General features: G+C 29.0%; 2 protein-coding genes across 3 annotated transcripts; one reads left to right on the top strand and one right to left on the bottom strand.

Moving 5' to 3' along the window:
- Positions 1–7629: 7629 nt before the first annotated feature.
- Skp2 (S-phase kinase-associated protein 2) lies at positions 7630–14897 on the bottom strand. Its single transcript, XM_065515492.1, has 7 exons — positions 14700–14897; positions 11438–12173; positions 11113–11178; positions 9080–9508; positions 8588–8999; positions 8360–8519; positions 7630–8281 (listed from the first exon to the last, which is right to left on the bottom strand). The coding sequence occupies exons 1-7, from the start codon at positions 14756–14758 to the stop codon at positions 8095–8097; spliced, it is 2049 nt and encodes a 682-aa protein (XP_065371564.1). The 5' UTR covers positions 14759–14897; the 3' UTR covers positions 7630–8094.
- Positions 14898–14903: 6 nt separating this feature from the next.
- dmt (dalmatian) lies at positions 14904–21346 on the top strand. 2 transcript variants are annotated; one of them, XM_065515490.1, is made up of 5 exons: positions 14904–15013; positions 15946–16574; positions 17460–17669; positions 17873–20505; positions 20826–21346. In XM_065515490.1, the coding sequence occupies exons 2-5, from the start codon at positions 15959–15961 to the stop codon at positions 21114–21116; spliced, it is 3750 nt and encodes a 1249-aa protein (XP_065371562.1). In that variant the 5' UTR covers positions 14904–15013; positions 15946–15958; the 3' UTR covers positions 21117–21346. The 2 variants fall into 2 exon arrangements, with proteins under 2 accessions (XP_065371562.1, XP_065371563.1); XM_065515491.1 differs by lacking the exon at positions 17460–17669.
- The last annotated feature ends 1101 nt before the right edge of the window (positions 21347–22447 follow it).

Genomic DNA, 22447 nt, shown 5'->3' on the forward strand with positions numbered 1-22447 from the left:
TCGGACAATCTGGATTTGGAATGTCAATAGCCATAAAAATTAGGGAATGTCGAGATACACCAGGACATTGCATTTGGCCTGATATACCTAAAGAAACTGTGTTACTCAAAAGGAAAAAGTCTATTAATGAAGTCCTATCGCAACCAACATGATAATGGGTAGGAATGGAATTATGATGGTAAGTCAAATCCAAGCGTTGACACATAGAACGGACCAAAAGTGAATCAATTGGACAAAATAAATTCGCGTTAAAATCACCCATCACGACACAGTGAGAATATCTGACAAATAAATCACCCACAGAGCTCTCAAACGCACTCAAATCACCATCAGGCAGATAACAAACACCAACAAGTACTTTAATGTCCCGTATAGTGACCTCTACAAACAATGCTTCGCAGACGTCACCACTTGCAGACTTAAATATTGTTTTGTATTCGAGACTTTCTGATAGCAAAAGAGCAACACCTCCACCTCTTCTTCCATCCGATCTATCATTTCTACAAATCTTATACCCAGGTATATTTATCGCCTGTGACAAAACGTAAGGCCCTAACCAAGTCTCACTCAACCCAACAATGTCCAGATAATTTCCTTCCAAAATATGCCTTATTTCATTAAGCTTACCAGAACCCGCAGATGCGCAGAAACTAGTAATATTCCAATGTCCGATCTTTAAAAAATGTTTAAAACTATATAAACTGTTACATATTAAAGAGTTATTACTGCAAATAGGACCCAAATTAGCAGCATTCATTATAGGTATGTATGTACATGTAAAATATGAAAAAAAATATTAAAATAAAATATATAAAAAATATAAACTAAAAGAAATTTAATTTTCTCTGGCAAAAAAAATGAATAAGCTTTTCATTAATGTATTAAAGAAAAAACATTTTTTTGAGGAATATAAAATAAAGATTAATAGCTCCTTATTAAAAATTCAATAGTGCCGAATTGATATTGTATGTTTATAAATGCAACTAGGCAAAAGAAGTACTTCTTAAGAAGTTGTTAAAATTTAAGTTGTATTAAAATGTAAAACTGGGTAGTAAATGCTACTAGATAAGATAATATGAAGCCGAAAATCAACATCAAATTAATTATTTGTTCAATTCACAACCTACATTGTATTGTTGCAGTATTATAAAGCAAAAACATTTTTAAAACATCATTTAAAAAAAAAAAAAATATACAACGTACATCGATACAACACCGGATGTGAATTGGACAATTATATATAAGATAAAAAAACCCATTGAATAGGTTTGTATAAGATACACAAAATATAAAACTACCAAAAATTTTTTTTTTTTTTTTTTTTATGTATACGTACATGAATATATGTATAAAGTCTTAAGAGTATAACAAATTTCAATGTATAATTTAAAAAATTTCAAGAAAAAAAACCCAAAATTTAAAAAAAACTACAATTGTTACCAAAATCTTAAGTATGGTTTTAATCACATTGAAGTTTGATTAATTTATAAATATTTGCATATATAACAAAAAAAAAAAAAAAATAATTATATCTACATTCCAAACTTCAATGCAATTTGTGCAAAAATTGTTAATATATTATTATTTTTATTTGATAAGTTTATGAAATATGTTATAGCTCTAAACGACATGCATATACAAAAATATATACATTTATGGGTCGATTATGGATGGTAACCGAACTTCAGTTAAGTTGTCAGTTGCCTAAATGGTTTTACGGATGGCAATTGGCAGCTCTTAGTTTCTGTTGCTAAATTGGCAACAAGAAATTTGTGTTTGCCCTCTGGCAACACAACTGAAGTTCGATTGCCATCCATAATCATCCCATTACACATATGTATATACGTGCGCACACATATCTCTACAAAAAATTGAATATACCGTTGATATTAGAAAAAACTACTCACATAAAACAACCTTCCAATGAAATACATTCCATTTACCATCTTTCAAGAACAGTTATAGTTTCCACTTCAACTAAATGTTATTAAATTATAACGAAGATAAAAATAATAAAAACCTTCATACAATTTCAATTTGGCAATCGTGAATATTTACGCAGTGATATATAAATTTTAAACAAACAAAATAATATAAAAATTAGGAATATTATAATTCACCAACAGCTGGTTGACTGGATGAAAGAGGATCAGATGACTCGTTAAGTATATTAATACATTGATCATAGTTGAAAATTTTTACATCTCCACAATTCAATTCAACCCTAACTTTTGGAATATCATAATTTAGATGTGTGTACTTCCTTATTTTCCCTTTAACCCTTAGGTCTTTGCAGACAGCAATCATTTTTTTCGCAACAGAAGTTAAGTGGTCATTTAGATACACCCTTGACTCAATATTGCCTCCAATCACTTCCTTAAGAAGAATTAACCGATTTTTATGGTAGTTGATCATTATCTGGTCCCGAAGCTGGACAGAGTTGAATTTCACCAACACAGCTTTATCTCCACCAAAGTATGTGCAGTGTTGTATGTCTGAGTTTGATATGACAACATCACATATTGTTCCTATTTTGATGATAGGTTCCCTCAAGTTAGTAATATTTTTAGGTAAACCCCTTATTATTATATTAGACCTATTTAGACGTCTTTGGTCTACATTGTTTTGTATTTCCAAATTATGTATTTTGCTTTCAGTCGCATCATCAACTTGCTTAATCATGTTATAGCAGTTTTTAATTTCAGATTTAAGTTCTTTAATTTTAGACTTATTTTCAAAACATTGGTTAATTAATTCATCAATCTGCATTTTAATGACATTCACAGCAACATCCAATTTTTCTTGGAGGACACGTTTATATTCCTCTAATTTTAATGTAAATTCTTTCTCCAGCGACGTCGACAACGCAGAAAATCCTTTATTCAACTCTTCTTGTATATTGACAGTGTGAGACAAACTTGGACAAGTCTCACAAATGAACTTTAATGTTTTGTGTTTTACCATAAAATTAAATTCATCTAGACTAATTTTGGCACAGGTGATATGAAAAAATAAACCGCAACAACCACATCCTACCGACTTTTGCGATTTAGTTACATTTTTTTGGCAAATAGGGCATTTATAAGTTTCATGTTGTGGCGCCATTATGTAGTATAACTATAGCAAGCAATATTACGTAAGGTAATGTAGACGATGTACACCTGGAGTCAATCAGTCCAAAGCAGGAAATATAAAAGCAGGAACAAATTCTAATTAGTTAGCTTTTATGCAACTAATAATTAGAAAATATGTTGTATAAAAAATATACGATGATTGTGCTGTTTAAGAAGCAGTAGCAATTTTTGTTTGTTTATTTTGTTTTTGCCGGTGCACATACACACTTGTATGAGGTTTATATTTTATTGATATAATCAATGCAGCAATTTAAAAAAAAAGTATCTTCAATTTATATATATGAGTACCGCAACTTATTTTACATTTGAGTAAAAAAACCACAATATTTATTTATTTTATTTATTTTCCAAAAAAATTTTCTTTAATAACAAATTTTTACTTTACTCTTGCATGACGGTGATGCCATCTGAACTTACTTACATACTTACTATATAAAAAAAAAGTCATAAAAAAAATTTAAGCATTTTTGTTACAATTTATAAAATCCATATCGTTATGAAAATTATGATACAAATTTCTTGAATTATTTAAAACAAAACAAAAAACAACTAAATACTTCCAAAATATAATAATTACAAAAGAAAAACTCGCAGCGAATGAAAAATAAGAAAAAGAAATTTTGATTCCATATATTTATTTATTACTATACTATTATTTAAACGAATGAAAGAATGAAATCGTAAAACAGGCAATTAAATATTTACAAATTTGCCTATGTCGAATTTATAGTATACCCTACACCAGTTATCGACAACTAATCATGTGCTTACTTACAATCCATGTGTATTTAAAAACTGACGAAATGCCAAATAGTCAATAACCACTAATGCCTAAAAACTACATATGTACATATGTTGTATTTTATTTAAATTATTACAAAATATGTAACGTATTATTGTACGAAGGTCAAAATTTACATGTTCTAAACTAAATTAAAAATTATTTCAAAATTTTTTACCAAATATTTCATTAACTAACCAAACGACATGGTGTAGAGTGTATAAGCGAAATATTGTATTGTCATTGTGGTCAACAATAATAATTTTTGGTTAAAATTTTGAGTTTTTTTCCTTTTTTATTTTATATATACCTAAATGTTTTCGATAATGTATACTCCCAGCAGTTTGCTCCAAATATTTGAAATATGTAAATACGCTTTTTCTTCTTCTTCGTATTAATTATAGTTATTTGCAGCATATTGTATATTAATTTAAGCGAAAAATTAAATTAAGTAATTATAAAAAAAAATCATATTTATTTACTTTATTACTTATGATTATAATTATGAAACAGAATTTTTTTAATACCAAGAAAAAAACCAAAGTTTTGTGTAAAAGTGTACACAACCACGTAGTTACGTTCAAATAAATAAATTCTTTAAAAATAAATTAAAAACAAAAAAACAAATTCATAATAGATTTTTTCCAATTATAAAAAAATAAAATTTTAAACAAAAATGAATTTAAATAAGACTTTGTAATATATTTAATAAAAATAAAAAACAATAAATAAAAACAATTTATATGATAAATTAAAAAAAGTTTTTTTAATTTTGAATAAATTATGTACAAATCAGAGCTGTAAATGAATAATTAATTTTTGAATTAATTCGCGAATCATTCACACAAAAAAATTAATTGAAATTTGAGTGAATTTAGTAAAAATTTGGCAATTCGTTTCCAATTCAAATGAATTTGTCACTTTCACGATTTGGCCGTATTTTTGGTAATGTAATTTCGTCAGCATTTCTATTCTAAATGTTTACATGTGATTTTTTTAAACTTAATTATATAATTTTAGAAACTTTATTTAAGAATTAGATTTATGGATTCGCAAACCGATGCACGTTTTCTCGAATAGGGCCAAATTTTTATTTATAACAGGCCTGTCACAATATTTAGTTCGGAATGGTTTTCTTCAAATTCCGTGTAATTTAAAAATATTTAATAATTCTGGGGCCGAATTACCGCATCGAGTAAAATCGATCGTAATTTTCTTATTTGAGATCACTCAATATCGAGAGCATGAAATTTAGTACATTTTGTTATAATTACGATATCGAAATTATTATACCCTTCACCATGAGTGACAAGGGTATATATAAGTTTGTCATTCCGTTTGTAATTTCTACATTTTTCATTTGCGACCCCACAAAGTATATATATTCTGAATCGTTATAGATAGCGGATTCGATATAGCCATGTCCGTCTGTCCGTCTGTGTGTTGAAATCAACTTTCTGAAGCCCCCAAATAACTTACATACACGAATGATACATCAGTATCTCCGAAATTCTTCCGGCTCGGTTGCTATTTAAAATCGAGAAAATCGGTCCACAAATGGCTGAGATATAAGGAAAAAACCAGGACAACCTCGATTTTTGACCTATTTTTTACCCATATCTGGATTACTAAATCATTAATATAGACAATATGGATATCTAATGATAGATATTTCAAAGACCTGTGCAACGACGTATATAAGACCATAGTAAGTTGGACCTACAATGGGTCAAAATCGGAAAAAAAAAATTTTAACCCGAATTTTTTTTTTCACCAAAATTTTTTTGACTATATATTAAAAAAAAAAATCTAAAAAAAATTTTTTTTTAAATTTTAAAAAAAAAATTTTAAAAAAAAATTAAAAAAAATTTTAAAAAACAATTTCGAAAAAACAACTGGAAAAAAAATTAAATTTTGTTTACATAAAAATATTTAAAATTTTTATTTTAAAGTATATTTTGGCGAATGGTATATAAAATTCAGAACAGCCGAATATACATAGCTCTCTTAATGTCTGGTGTTAGGAGCAGATCGAAATAAATATTGTTGATCAAATCCAAATTAAACGGATAGTCCGATTTTAAAAAAAAAATCCTCATGGCTATAGAGGAGGTGCGGAGTCTCAAATATTTTTAAATTACACAGAATTTGAGGAACCTAAAACGAAATCGATCGGAATGGTAGGATACATAAACAATTAAAAATGATACCAAATTTTTCTTCTAGGGAAAAATTTTTATTGAAAAATCTTTTTTTTGTTTAGAAAAAATAGCCTGACAAGTTGTGATTTATTATACTAAGCCATCAATCAATCTTTAAATGCAAAAAGAAATTAACATTTTATTGCATTTTAAAAATTAAAATTTTATAAAAAATCTGGTACAATTTTTTGGTATTTTCGGATGTTGAAAATACTGAGAGAACTCAAATACTCAAATCTGCTATTTCAACAAAATTTTCGATATACATATGTATGTACATACAAATGATGTACGAAAGATGAGCAATAGAATTGTAATGACAATTTTCGCAACGAATTGTTAAACACAGTGTCCCAGAATAATGTGTCATCGTCAAGGTATTTCACAATTTCGAAAATCTTAACAAAAAGTTTTTGAATAATTCCATTTTGTTGTTCGAAATTAATTTTTCAAGTCTCTATATTAGAAATTGAACAGTTCGAATAATGCCGATTATGGCCAATAGGCTAGGTTGTTGAAAATAAATAATAATAATAAATAATAAAATAAAAAAAGTAATGTTCAGAAATTTGGAAACAGGCAGAATACGGGATCAATGAGCCGGAAGAGATTATAATAGCTCTTAACTGTAGATCGTGTATGACTGAGAAGTTGCATCCCATTATTCCAAATCGCAAGGGTTGTTCTAGACATTCTCCAAAAACCATAGGTTAACGTCAGGGGGGTTATTATGTAATTCCTTTCGAAAATAACTTCGTTCGCATTTGTATGCTTTATACATTGTATTTCGAAAGTATTTCGAATTGAATTACATAATAACCCCCCTGGTCAAGGTATCAGAATGTTTTTTTATTTTGTAACTGGTCTAGAGTTGTCAACATTTCTTCCCTCCAAAAAAAAAAAAAACATTGGGTGCGAATATCCAATTGTCGTGGAAACTATTTTTTGTATTAATTTTCTTGAAGTCTAAAATTATTGTTTTTGATTTTTTTTAAAAAATTTTGTAAAAAAAATAAGCGGTATTCACAATTAATTTTACTCTTTTGAAATTCAAATTTGTTTAAAAAATATAACTTTGAATAATGATATAAGGTATAATCAAGATTTGCATGCATGATTTTATGCATCAAGAATCAAAACGTAGTCGTTTTCTAATGTGATACAATAACAAAATTGAGAACTCTCCCTAATTATTCTATTTAAAATTTTCCGCCCATGCCATTCTATATGTTATATTCCAACATATCTTTTAATTTTACGTTACGCATACAAGCTTGTTTAGTCACAAATCTGCTCCTAAATCTCATCTGAAAAACACTGGGTAAAATATTCAACTAGTATCATTTGCCATTACTTCTGAACTCCACCACCTCACCTGCTGCACAACTTCTTCATTTCCGTTCCGTAATTAGTTCCTCAATCAAACCAGGTTTGCTGTTCTTTCCTTTAACCCTCTCAAGCAATGAGAGGATTAAAGTTACTTTTTAATTCCCTAAAAGAAAGAAAAACCCACTTTTTAAAACATGTTTGTCGTTTTTATTTTTATTATATACACAATGCTTAAATAACTAAAATTTGATTTCATTCCCAAATTATTTTATTTTATTTAAAACTATGCCATAACTGCAGTTTCCTTAAATAGCGAATGTTTTCATTATAGAAAAATAGGTTTTGTTTTCTTAGAATTTTAAAATAAAAATTAAATCTAAATTTCACTGATGAAATATCTCAACAAAATGAAACATAAATTGAATGTCTAAATCATTATAATTTAATGATTTGAATGAAAGAATTTTGATAAAAGTAAAATTATAAGAAACCATATATTAAAATAAGAACAAAGTCTATATTTTAACAATTAAATTAAATACAATATATATAAAAAACATTCATTTGTATAATTAAAAAGCAAGATGTGGGGATGTGGGTAATGCGGTGAATGGAAGAAAGCGAAACTAGCGAACTATTTTATATAAGACTAATCCCGTGTACGTAGGCCCCAAATTGAAGTGCGCCTAGTGCCCACCGTAGGACGAGCCACAGAACTATGAATAAATTTATTGATACCGATTTTAGAAAATGTGTGTTCTAACATCTCTAAGGCTGAATCGGTAAGCATGCCAAAAATATCTAAATACGTTAAAGTTTTCATATTGCGGAGTTCTCTGTGAAATAAAAACAATGAAAATTAATTATAATTAATCATTACTGTAAAGTAAAACATTTAAAATATAACAACTTACATGTAGGCGGTAGCAGGTATTAAATAACACCTGGACAATGATAAATATTCGAGCATTTTAAATTTGGCTATAATAGCAATAGCGTTGCCAGTTAGACCAGTACAATCGGATAAGTCTAGCTCCAAAAGTTGCGGGCAACGTTTAGCTAAACTGGCTAAATCTATAATTAAATTATAAATAATATTATTTTATGATGACAATAAATGAAAACATAAATTAAAAACTTACGGGAATCAAACATAGTTTTACGACAGCCTGCCACATTTAGACGCATCAAATTAGGCGTTACATTGGTTACCAATGAAGTTACTGCATCCACTGATAGATTAGTCCAAGAAATATTTAAACTATTTAACTGCATAAGGGTTTCCATCAGTTTTCTAACACTCCAGGCCTCTAAACCGGAACACATGGCCAAATTTAGAGCTTCCAGACCAGTGTTCTTAGCAATTTCATTGCAAATTTCATCATTGAGAGCAACGTGTTCAAGGCTTAGTTTTTTCAATTGGCGGCAACGTGACAATAGCATCTTCAGTGAGGGTTTGGTTATCGAGACCATGCTTAAATCTAAATATTGCAATTTAGATTCAAAGCTTGGTTCTGCCTCTAGAAATTGTTGTTCATATACTGGATGGCTAAGCTATAGAGAATAAATTACGAAATAAATACTTTAATTTAGGAATAGGTTTATAAAGCTTTACATCTGTTAACGCTCTTTACCTCAGCTTGGGCTAAACGCAGAATAACAACACCACGTTTTACAACATTTTCCATTGCACCCGGCTTTATAGAACGGCCACCTAAATCAAGTCGTGTCCACAATGACTCATCACTGGCGCAGTTATTGAAACGACGACACACATAGCCACATCGCAAAAGTGTTTTCTTAGGAAGCCATTTGAAAATTTGCAAAATAATTTCATCCGACAGAGTGTTGAAATGGTCTTTCCCATCTGGATTACGTTCGCGCATCATTTTCGGGCGATATAGGAAGAAATTTTCATTCGGAACAAGACGCTGTAGCTGCTGTTGCTGAGCAATTTGCTTTTGTATTTGCTGTTGAGTTTTTACCATCGCTGCCTGTTGACTGGTGGATGGTAACATTGATGGAGATTGAGATCTTTGTGGTAAAGTATTGTTAAATGTGACCTATAAATAATTAAAAACTTGGTTTAACCTTTTACTGTAGAGGTGAATATTTTCGACATAGTCAGTGATGTGGAATAAATTTTGAACCTTTTAATTTTAGCTAAAAATTTGATATTTGTAATCGATACATTTTCTATAGAAAATTAAAGAATGGACAAATTTTCTACAAAAAATTTAAATTATTAATAAGTTTGCTATTCTTATCTTATATTTTTTATAGGAAATTTAAATTATCGATAAATTTTCTATTGAATAATAAGTTATCGATGAATTTGTACATATGTATATTGTAGATAAAAAAGTTATTTATATATTTTGTAGAAAATTAATAAATTTTCCAGAAAATAAAAATTTATTGATAAAAATTTTAAGTAGAAAACAAGGTAAGGAAGTACAGTCGTAGGCCAAGCCTAGGGATGGGACTGGATTTTTCAATGCCGGCATTCGGAAATTTGAAAATGTAAATCCTGGGATCTAAAATCAATATATATCTCATGTTTTGGTTAATTTTTTATATTCATTGTATAACCATTATATCAAATATTTGGTCTGATTTAAAAACTAATCTGCTGATATACAATATAAAGCTCTTTCGATAAACATTTTTAAGAATTAAAATGATTCTAAATAGTAGAAGAATAAATTTGACTTCATTAGTGTGTTTTGTTCTCAAAATTTTATTTTATTAATCACTTTGTTAGCTTAGTGTACAAAATTGCTACGTTCCTTTTCAGAAATATTACAGGAGATAACAAATGTTCTATAATCCTTCATTTTAAATAATTTTGAAAGCTGTTAATGTAGTTTCATTAATTATTTGGTATGGTTTATATGTCCTTTCTTATAGGTCCTTTCGTGGGACTTGGAACATTTTCTATTTCATATTAGAAAGTCGAGGTTATAATAAATTTCAAAAAGATTAAATATTTTATTAATGTATAATTAAAACTGCTATTATATATTTAGTAACATAGTTATACTCAATTCCATTTTACGGAGATACTAATTTTGTAATTTTTACAAAATAAAATGGTTATAAAATATTAACCCATAAAAAAAATCGGGATTTAGTAAACATATTTCATTTTGTATGGGTGCTAGATGAAATAAGGGACCAATTTTAACTAGTTGGCTTCGTCCTTGTGCATTTGCGAATTTTATCGAAATATCTTCAAAATTGCTACAGGTAGCTTTGCACAAACACAATATACCCCCCACTATAGTGTCGTATGGTTAAAGTTAACGATAAATTTTTAATAGAAAATTAAAGTTAACGAACGATTATCTATATATAAAAAAATTAAATGGTCAGGAAATGGTTTGTAAAGAAAAAAATTGAAAAATTTGTAAATTTAAATTTTTAATACATTGCCTCCTTTCACTTCTCATTTTTCTTAATAAGAAAATTTTTTTGGAGAAACTTGAGGAACTAACATTAGTAAATAGCTACCGAGCGAAGCCGGGCTGGGCTGTCAGCTAGTTTGGAATAAAAATCTATATTTATCGAATCAAATTAATATACATCTTTTTTAATTTAAGTATGTAATTGAAAAAATTTCTTTGAAACATGTTAATTAAATGAAATTTGTTTATATTAAACTTACCTGCTGCTGTTGCATCAACATTTTCTGTTGCATTTGCTGCATTGTGTGTTGCTGCAGTGTATGTTGCTGTTATCAAAAAATATATGTAAAAAAAAATTTTTTTATTAAATTAAAATATCGAAACTATTTTGTAAATTAAATTATTGGAAAATATAACGGCAAGTTGTAATAATGGCCCTTAGAAAGTATAAAACTTTTTTCTATGGCAAATTAATTGAAGTTCTCGCAACCTTTTCTATGGAAAAATTATTTAATTTATCGAAAAAATGTTCCATAGAAAATTTAATTAATTTAGTGAAAAATTTAAATAAATAAATCAACTTACGTGTGTTTGAATTTTTTGCTGCTGGATTATCATTTGCTGGTGAGCATTCCTTAAAAAACTATGACAAGCTACTGTTGCCAAAGGACTTCTTGTATTTTTTCCACCACTCGATGGTGAATGGCTATTTGAATGATTATTTCCTGCTCCAATGCCCAATATGGCAATCTTTCTTTGTTGTGAACCTGATGTGGATGCTGCTGCTGTATTTTGCGGCAATTGAAATTTGTCCATTGCTGTTGTTGTTTTTAATTTTTGTATCGTTGCCTGTTGTTGTAATTGTTCGTCCGTGTAAATGTCAAATGATGATGATGAATTTGAATTGCTGCTCATATTTAATCTGTGTTGTTGTAGTTGCTGCTGCTGTTGTCCGACGGTCGTGTTGTTGTTTAGAACAGATTGGTTAGCCTGTGTATCGTTTGGATCTAAAAAACTGTGATTACTGGCATTGTCTGTTGTGGCATCTAAAATTGATGTATCCATATTACGATAAATTTGTCTTTGTTGATGTGTAAATTTTGGTGCATCCAGATTGGGTGTTGCCTCATTGGAATTTTCGTCAGCAGCTGCCAAAACAATGGCCGATGTTGCCGATGAAGAACTTTCTTCTGAATCCAACATACCAATACCCATTTCTTCTAAATATTCGTTAGTTAGAGATGAGGGTGACGACGTGGTATCTAGTTTGGCTAATTTCCAAGCTGAATTTTGTGTTGAATTATTGCTGGGTAAACGTTTTCTGCATAAACGAAAATAAAATTTTAATTTTATAGCATTTTTATGTATTCATGCAAAAAAAATAGGTACAACTAAAAAGTCCCCTAAAAATTCAAATTAAAGTCTTAAAGACATTTCTGCTGGCCAACGACTTCCAATAAAACCGAGGTTTTAAAAGATATACGGTTATATTATCTTAAATTATAGCTATACATCTTGGCGTAAATTTGTGTATAATACAATACTTGCCACTATTAGGATATTTTTAAAAATAAAATACATATGTATGTACATACATTTAAAAAAAAACGGGATAAAAAATCTGGAATTGGGTCCAAATATGCTAATAATCAATTCTAAAGATATGTATTTCGAAAAGATTTCAAGCGAAATAAAAAACTTATAACAAATGTCAAAGATATGATAGAATTAGCGTAAAATTAAGACCATAACTCGGAAAACATGGACCGGCAAATTTTTTTTTTTATAGGGTATCGATAACAATATGCAATTAAATCTCTACAAATTTTGGATGTGGGGATGCAATGTGGACATAAAGTTATACATGCATGTATTTACATGTATGCATTCATACAAATATACATGCATACATATGTATATGAACATAAACAAAACATTGACATACCAACATTACAAAAACAAAATTTATACAACCCACGCCCATTTAATAACAACAAAAAATGCAATAGTCCGACTTGAATTTATATGACCCAAAAAACATTACTTAGGGGTCATAAACCTTTTTAATATCATTGGAATCAGCAGTTATTTTATTCAACAAACTTGTATAAATTACAATAATCTTACACAATGATAAATAATAATAATTGATGGTGATGAAGTCCACAACGAATAAACCAAATAAAAAACTAAACACGTAGAAAAAATCAACAAGCGGCGGCACAAAGTTGTTAGATATACAACAAAAATTTTCTGTTCCAAAACAATACTTTTTCATAGTTTAGCAAAGTTGTTGAAATATAATTTTCACTTTAGTTAGTTTATTATTGAGCACTTTAATTGATATATTTAATGAAATACATACTTCACTTTTTGTTTAGTTTATTAACTGCAACGACTTATAAAATTGACATTGCATTTTTTGTTGTTCTTGATTCCTACCAACAACGGTGTTATCGATTAAAAAAGGTTTATCAATTATAGCGATTTTCTTATGTTATAAAACTGCGTTTTTCCAATTAGATCTTCATCCTATTATCGAGTTTAATTAAATTTGTCATATTAAATAAATTAACGTTATTCATATCAAAAAAATAAAAAATGCAAGGTAGATCTAGTATAGAGGTTTCATAACACAGAAGATAAACAACTGTTATGTCTTTGTGAAGATAAAAATTTATCAGGTATAGTCTCCATTAATTAGTATTATTGACTCGTTATGACAAAATTGTTAGTGCTTTTACTCAGACAACTTTACCTTGCCAACATTTGTTATGATCAGTACCCACAGGGCATTAAAATGGAAAGAAAAAGTAAAGTAAAAATAAAAAGACAAGTTCATTATATTATTTTTTATTTATTTTCATTATATGTATACTTATTTTTCTTTGCTTTGACAGCTGATTAAGCATGAAAATCATCCAATAAAAATTAATGAATTGAAACTGAATTTCATACAAATAAGGTGAATCGCTCTTAAAATTTTGTATGGGGAATTATGTATGTAAATGAGAGTGCGAATTACAAAATAATGTTGTCTTGTAAACAAGCCTAACATATAAAGATACATTACCGTATTAAAATGAACCTCGTTATCGAATGTCATAATCACAAATAAGAAAATTACGATAAATTTTACTCGATATCTAATGCGGTAATTCGTCCATTGTTTAAACGTTGAACATAAGCTGTCTAAATAAAAAGTAGATGCCTTATTGGATATGGTTTATAAAATATTGAAAAAAGGATAATATGAAATGTTTTCTTTTTAGCAATTTTGTTTGGTTTTTTTAAGCACTAGGATATGCCAAAATCCAACTTAGCTTAGAAAAATTCATATTTGTAGATTTATGGAAGTAGTTTTGTCTCTGGGTAATGTTGAAAAAACCGTTTGTTTAGTAATTTTGTTAGATCTTCGAAAGGAAGGGTTTTCAAAATGGAGTATTGAGAACTAATTACCGGCGACAAATAACTCCTTTTTACCGCATAGTAAGCTTTACTTCTGGTAAAAATTGTGTTTACGTTGGAGTATCCAATTTAGTTAAATTCTGTAATCTTTATATAAATAATTGATAATTGACAACACTTTTATAAACTGCATTTGTCGATAACACCGTTCACTATTGAAATTTCTCTTCAAAAACTTAAAAAATCGAATATCTCTTATATTGACACGTTTCAAAGAGAATTTCAACAGCCCTCGGAAAATAAATAAAAAGAACTACGCAATTTTCCAGTTATTGTTTGTTAAACAAAAGCTCAATTGCTATTTTTCTATTATTTAATATTTACCCATATCTTGCTTTAGATTTGTTGTAATACTCATTAAGTTGATAACAAGTCTTACCTAGTTTTTGGACACAAATTCTCGTTGTTTTCCTTGGTTTTGATAGATTTGTTGTTCATCGTTTGTTTGTTTTTATACAGTTTTTAATAAATTTTTCAAAACACACTTTATTCAATTAATTTTTTTTGGTTTTGAAAAGAAATATTACTAATAATTTATTCAACAAGTTTTATTTTATAAGAATAATATAGACCAGCAGAAATAAAAAAAACTAGAAGAAAAGAGGCGCGAGGAATACAGTGTTATACATTACAGAGTTGTATATCGTATAACAGTTATCGGTGTACAATGTTGTTAACTCGGATATTTCAATTGTAATTAAAATAAGTGTTTTATATATGTAATGGGGACATTACATAGACCCCTTTCACGCTAGGCAATTTAGTTGCGCAAGTCTCTTGTGTTTGTAGATACCAGAGGTAATGTCGGGTTGAGGAGAAAAAATTTTGCATACTGTTTTGTTGTTGAGCAATAGACTTGCTCAACTGGCATCTACAAACTCAAGAGACTTGCTCAACTAAATTGCCAAGAGTGAAAGGGGTCTTAAACAAGAACATGACATCGACAAGAGTTGTCCACATAAGACAAAATAATGTCAGGACAAGAAATTGTTCGCCGAGTGAACAAATTGATATCTTATCAAGACGGGTGGTTACATATCAATAATGTGTTCAAAGTAGGTTTTGGCGATTTTTCAAATTTATGACAAGAGTTGTAACCCCCTCCTTGACTAATCATCAATTTGTTCACTCCGAGAACAATTTTGTGTTCGCACTTAAATTTTTCTAGTGTTATGTCCCTGTCCACACGAGACAAACCCATACAACTTGTAGACATTTCGATGTAATTTTCGATAATAACCCAGCAGTTAAACAAGTAGTCAATGAATGCCTATATACATTAATTATCCATATTGTCTGACCACTTGGCTGACTCCAATTTGTTATTAATACGTATTCTCAAATTTCAACAATTTACTTGCATGTGTAAATGTATGACACTACTAAATATATTTATATATTTGGCATATATGCCATAAATAAACTTGGCATCACTATTGTTATCGATAACATATATTCCAAGTGCACTAAAATTCAATATGGCGGTTGTTTAATTAAAAACAAGATTTATAATTTTTTCCTGTCTGTTTTCCTCTAATTTTTATTAATTGGTGTTAAAAATTGTGCAACTTCAATGAAACTTTATTATCCAGTCTAAAATATAAGTTATTTTATTATAATTACAGATAATTAACTAAAATGGTAAAAGTCAACGAAAGCACTAGAAATAGAGCTAATACAGCAAAAACAACCACGCCTACGAAAATTATGAATGGAAAAGTTAAAAAAGTGCGTGTAAACATAAATATGAAAAACTCTTTTAACATTAATGTGGGAACCTCCAAAGTAAACTCAATTGGAATTATAGATCCAAATGCTACACTAAAAACTCGTTTATGTTTTTTAAAATTACGACGCAACTCACACAACAACAATAACAATACATTGCAGGCTCAGTGTAAAGTTAATAATAAAAATGAAAAAACAATCTGTGAAATTGAAAAACAAACACGATCAGTAGACGAGTCTTCAAAGAATGTTGATGGAAATGTAAAGACAACTAATAGAGATATAAAAGCAAACATAAATAACCAAATAATAAACATTACTAAAGCTAAAACGAATAATTCAGCTTCAAAAACAAATTTGGACATAGACGTTAACAATGAAACCAATACAAATCGAAGTTCAGAAATATCCCTAAAACCGTGTCGTATTAGGTTAAAACGTATAGATTTAGTTAAAACAAGGCAAGAGGAGGCACAACCTGAGGATAAACATGTGAAAAACAAACGAATCGAGCAAATAACAAAAGGTAATATTGTAATAATAATATGTTGTCGTTATAAGAATATTATAATTTTAGTCGATTTCAATAATCTATAAGTAAATTCTAACACTGATTTAGTAAGGTATATAACAATCTGTATCTATACATCATTTTATGCCCACTCATTTTGATATTCAACATTCTTTCACTTCCTTAATAGATTTAACTTTTGTAAATGATATTAATTTAGTTAAAAGTTCTGTTAAATTTTTAGTAGGTACATCCACTTTTGCAGTTCCATTGACAATTAGTGATGAACTAAGGGAATATAATGATTATAACAATATCAATTGGATTAGAGTGCAGAATATTATAGTTGCTATGTTTAATTGCTTCCTTTTTATTTTTCCAATAAAGGCTTATTTTATTAGGTTTATTCAATATGTAATTGTTATATAAATACAAAGAATGAAATGAAATATTGCAGAGTCATCAATACCTAACACTGTCAAAACATGTGTAGTTAAAATAGACCAGGTTTCCATTTACGCAAGACTAATGATATTGTAAAGCAACCTTCAGAGCCCAGGGGGCTACTCTCTATTGCGATGCGAAAGCAAGTTCGATGCGATAAGAATACAATTTAGTACTCTGTATCGTCTACAAAAACGCTTTCTCAATATAAGTTGAAAAATAAGCAACACTTGCACCACAAAATAAACAATAGCGAAATAAAATGTCAAAACTGTAAATAAAAACATTTTAAACACATTTTTTGTGCGATACGAAAACGCAATAAAGAGTACCAATTATTCAGTTTTTCTTTCGCATCGCAATTATTTAATTGTTAAAATATTGTATTAATCGTAGTATATGGCCATAAGGGCTCCATTATTTAAATAAATAATGAAATGAATTGAAATATTGCAGAGCCATCAATACCTAGCACTGTCAAAAGATTTGTAGTTAAATTACAAAGGATCCCATTTACGCAAAAATCTAATGATATTGTAAAAGATCCTTCAAAGCCCAGCTCTACCAAAAGTAGTGTAGTTAAATTAAAACAAATTCCGGTTACGCGAGAGTGTTCAATAAAAATACGAAGAATACCAATTTTACTGAGAGACAAAGGAAATGGTGGTAAGTTATTAAAATAATAATACTATACTATGTTTTTCTTCTTTTGAGCAAAATCTATTTATATCGTACTTAAAAAACACACAAATATGTGGAATATTTTGTATATTTCTAGTTTATTTTTATTATTATTTAAAAATAATTTATGTGCTTTTATTTTAGCATATAGTTAACTTTTTTTGTCTATTTTTTATTAACAATTTCAGAATACACAGAAACTGTATCATCAAGCTATTTATCGACAATACCAGTAATTGATAAAAGTAAACGTGATAATTTTTATAAATTAAGTTTAACAAAATCATTAAGAAAATCCTCAGAAAATAAAGAAAAAGTATCTGTTATGAATTCAAACCTAGAAGATAATCAACAAAAAAAGAATCCGGAATCTAAAACAATAGAAATTCGTAATAACAATAACACAGAAATATGTATAACAAATAATTTAAAAGATCAGACATGCCCTAAACATTTAGGTAAATTATCCTTAAGAAGGCCAAATGGACAAAACAATAAAAATGTAACAACAAATTTTGAAGTAACGCAGTTTGAACCACAACAAAACTCTACAATTTGTTTTGAGCCTGCAAGAAATTCTACTTTATTGGAATTTGGTTTTACTAAAGACAAAAATAAAGAGTTTCCAAAAGAAAAGCCCAAGGAAGTAACATCTTCTAAAGACAAGCCTTCATCCCAAAATCTGGTAAATCAATTTGATGTAATTGCATCTCTATTACAACCACCATTGAAATCACAAGATAAGAGAAACGAAAATGAAGTAGTGAATAATAAAGAATCAGAGAAAGAAAATAATACCGAGAATAAGGCAGAAACAGAAAATAATATTTTACCTTCCAATAATCAGACCAAACAGTCTTTTCATCGTAAAAAAGAAGAGACTCAGGAAAAATTGGCAGCTAATCCAAAAATAAAAGCTGTTGGAACACAAAATAATATCTCATATTCTAAGAATCAGAACAATAAATTCTTTCATAATAAAAAAGAAGAGGCCCAAGGAAATGTTGTGAAAGATGTACCTGAGCCAAAAACAACATCTACACCTAAACCTCTAGAAGTCACAAAAAAACGTCGTTATTTTACAAAACGTTCTACTATGGTAAAACGAGACAATATATACGAATTTTTATCACAATCTCAAACATCGGATTCGGATGGTACTGCAAAACTTTCAGATCCAACAGCGGATATTATTAAGAAACTAATAGAACAAGGAAAAGTACGAGTGGCCACCAATTGTAAAGGAAAAGGTAAACCGAAATTTAAACGAAAAGTTCCTCCGAAAAAAATGAAAAAAATAAAACAAACAGGCGTTCAAAAATTAAAACAATTGAAAAATGACAAAAATAAAGCGACAGCCTCAAAGATACACGATATCATAGACGATGAAGTGGTAGTGGAGAACATAAATTATTTTGAGAATTATGAATCACCTCCCGATGATGACTACGACATGGAAAATGAAAGGCCTGAAATTGCTACTAAGAGATTGAACAACTACAAGAATAAAAATCATTCCAATGATCAGGAAGGAACATTTAGTCGCTTAGCTAGAACCGTATTAATAAATGAAGCGGGACGTTCTGATTTACAAAGGAAAAATGCTTCATTATTATTAGAAAAGGTAAGAAAATATATTAGTACACCAAAAAACAACCAAATGCCTTCGCCTCAAGCAGCCTTAGAATCGGAATTATCTCCTATAACTATACTGCCTATACGACCAGCAACAAAAGCATCTCCGTGGCGAGTTGATGAAGATGCTTATTTACCTAGAACTTTTAATTTTGCTCGAAGCTCGGGAAATTTACCATCATTTTCCAGTGATTTTATACCATCAACACCCATTAAAGAGAAACCGAAAAACCATGTAATTATGCAAGAGCAAATATCAGTAACCAACAATCAAAACTCAGTACCAGATTTAACGACTCTTCAAAGCCCCCTTAATAATGCTGTAGAAAATATACAACCACAAATACAAACACCCAATGAAAATGAACCATCTGTATTGTCGTCATTTTCATCCAACGATTCCAACGCAGAGAATATGGCACCTCCTATGCCCATACAAGAAAACAACAATGAGAATGAAAATATATTTGATTTAAAACAACTGCCAAATCCTCGAAGAGCACTAAATTTTCGTAGCCCACTAAAAGCCATAAATATTTTAGAAGTAGTACACTTGCCTCCATATAAAAATGCAAATAAAACTCCCAACACCAAGAAATCTGGAGCCGAAGAAGTTGAAATGTTCGGCTTTGAAGAAAATTTAGGTGAAGAATCTTTGCAAGCAGATCAAAATGGCCAAAATATTGAGTCCATTAATGTTTCCCAACAAGCAGTTAATAATAAAAAAACTAAAAATCATTGCAATGAAAATCTTTTCGGCTTTGAAGATTTTTTATCTCAAACGGAAATTTCAAGCCTAGATTGTGATGAGATAAACAACAGTGAAACTACAACAAATGGACAAAATCAAACTATTCATGACAAATTACAGAATTTACGAAAATTTAAACCTTCTGAAAACGAACTTCAATTAAGTTTACTTGAAGGCAATTTGCGAAATCCTTTAATATCAATACCTTTATTTGATGAAGGTTCTTCAAAAGCAGATGGCATGAGACAGAGGGGCATTAAAGAAATGCTTTGCTCTACCCTGATAAATCCAGAACCGTCAACAAGTAAAGAGGCTTTAACACAATTAAAAACAACAAATTGGAAACATTCAAAAAGACCGAACTTTGGCGTGGAGTTAGATGTAAGCGAACTATTATTTAAAGATCCCGAACCAGAAACCACTTTTAATGAAAATGTAAGTATTTCTTTAATTATAAAAAATATATTTGTGTCGGCAATTAAAATATTAGCTTTTTTATAAATCAATTAAATTTAACGAATATTTTTATGGTTTTTATAATCAGTTGCTATATTAAATTAAATTTGTTCAAACATATTTATTTGTTTGTAACAAGTTTAGAGTCAACAGGGCCTCAAAGATATAAGTTCTTCTTTGTTGGTAGTATAAAGCTCATACATTATTATAATAATAGAATAATTCACGTCACGGTGTCGTGAATTAACTTAATATGTATAACGAATTTCTTACTTAATTTAATATTTAATTATTTTTAGGATGCTCATCGTACTTATATACGCCCTTATAAGCGTAAGCGCCGCTTAAAACAAAATAAATATGTAATGTTTTTAGACAGCGATGAATCCGGCGATGAAAATAATTCGGGAGAGCAACGAAAACATCAGCATAGTCACGAAACCGATACTAGTTCGGAAAAGGCTCCAAAAAAGAAACGACAACGCAAAGAGCCCAAAGAAAAACCAGAACTTACCGATTTTGTGGATGAATTCAACGAGATGTGTAAAGAAGTTGATAGCTATGAGTTAATTGTGGAAAAGAGTGCATAAGAGTTTATCGGATGATACTGTCATATACGTATTTATTTTAATTGGAAATCAGCAGTACTTTTTTATTTACCTTAAAAAGAAGTTTGATTTTTAATTTTTAAATTTATTTTAGATGTTAGCTTTTTGCTGCAATGCTAATTTTTAAGTATTTTATGTTATTTTTGTTTTAATTAAGTGTTCTAAAAAAAATATATTGATTGATTCAATTTCCACCATTCTGATTATATAAAGCATTTTATTCTCCACCTAAAAAATTACAATAATAATTAATTATTGTGCTCAATAAAATCTGTATAATTTAATATGAAATCGTTAGAATTTTTATGAATTTTACATAGTAAATTGTATATTCGGGATCTTGTCACTCGATTTATCGAAAATCTTTGTTACTGTAATCTTCAGCGAGTTTTATTTTTGTTAAATGACTAAACGAAGGAACTGTCCTTCGCAAATGACACTACAATCATGTAAAAATTTAGAAGTTAAATAAAGTGCTTAGACTTTTTTATTAATTAAACATTCTAATTCGTATTACATCTAGAAAAGATCAATGAGAAAAGTGTAATTGAATTTATTGAAAATATCTAAATGAATGAAGTTAAAGCCGTAACAATTCTGACTATAAAACAATCCTAGAATATTGAGTTGGCGTGGCGTGGTGGTTTACGTAGTAACTCGGTTTAAAAAATTCATTCGATTCGATGGAATCTTAATAGACTTTAAATAGAGATTTCGATCCATATCGAATGCGATAATTTGTCCTCAGTTTATTTTGGTTGTTGATGTTATTGTAGCAGGAATGTTAACTGAGTTGACAGCCCATGGTCGAGTGAATTCGGGTCAGTCCGGAGCATAGAACCGGCTGTTGTCGGAATGCTTTTTTTGGTCCAAGTTTGGCTAACGTTACCCCTAAAATACACTTTCAGCTCAATTACCGTTACCGAAATAACTGCAATTTTTATGCAAAAAAACCGTTATATATATAATCGTAAATACCGTTACCGCTATTCTATAAATAATTTTTAATTATGACTTCAATAATTGAGTTTATACTCAACGCGTAGACTCCACACACTCGCCTACCATCAATGTTAAATTAAATTATTTAACAGAAAACTTTATCAGAAGATGTGAAACGAGCTAATCTCTTAATAAATTTTACAATTTTTCCTGCAAAACAAATAACACAAACTTTTTATCAATATTACAACAAAACAAAATGTTTAAATAGAAAATTAATATATTTATTGCTAACCACTTTAATAAGATAAAGTGTAAACAAATAAATATTGTTACGTTTTAACCTTTTCAAAACGTTGGTTTATTTCCTT

The sequence above is a fragment of the Calliphora vicina genome, chromosome 1 (assembly GCF_958450345.1).
Source record: "Calliphora vicina chromosome 1, idCalVici1.1, whole genome shotgun sequence".
NCBI lineage: Eukaryota > Metazoa > Arthropoda > Insecta > Diptera > Calliphoridae > Calliphora > Calliphora vicina.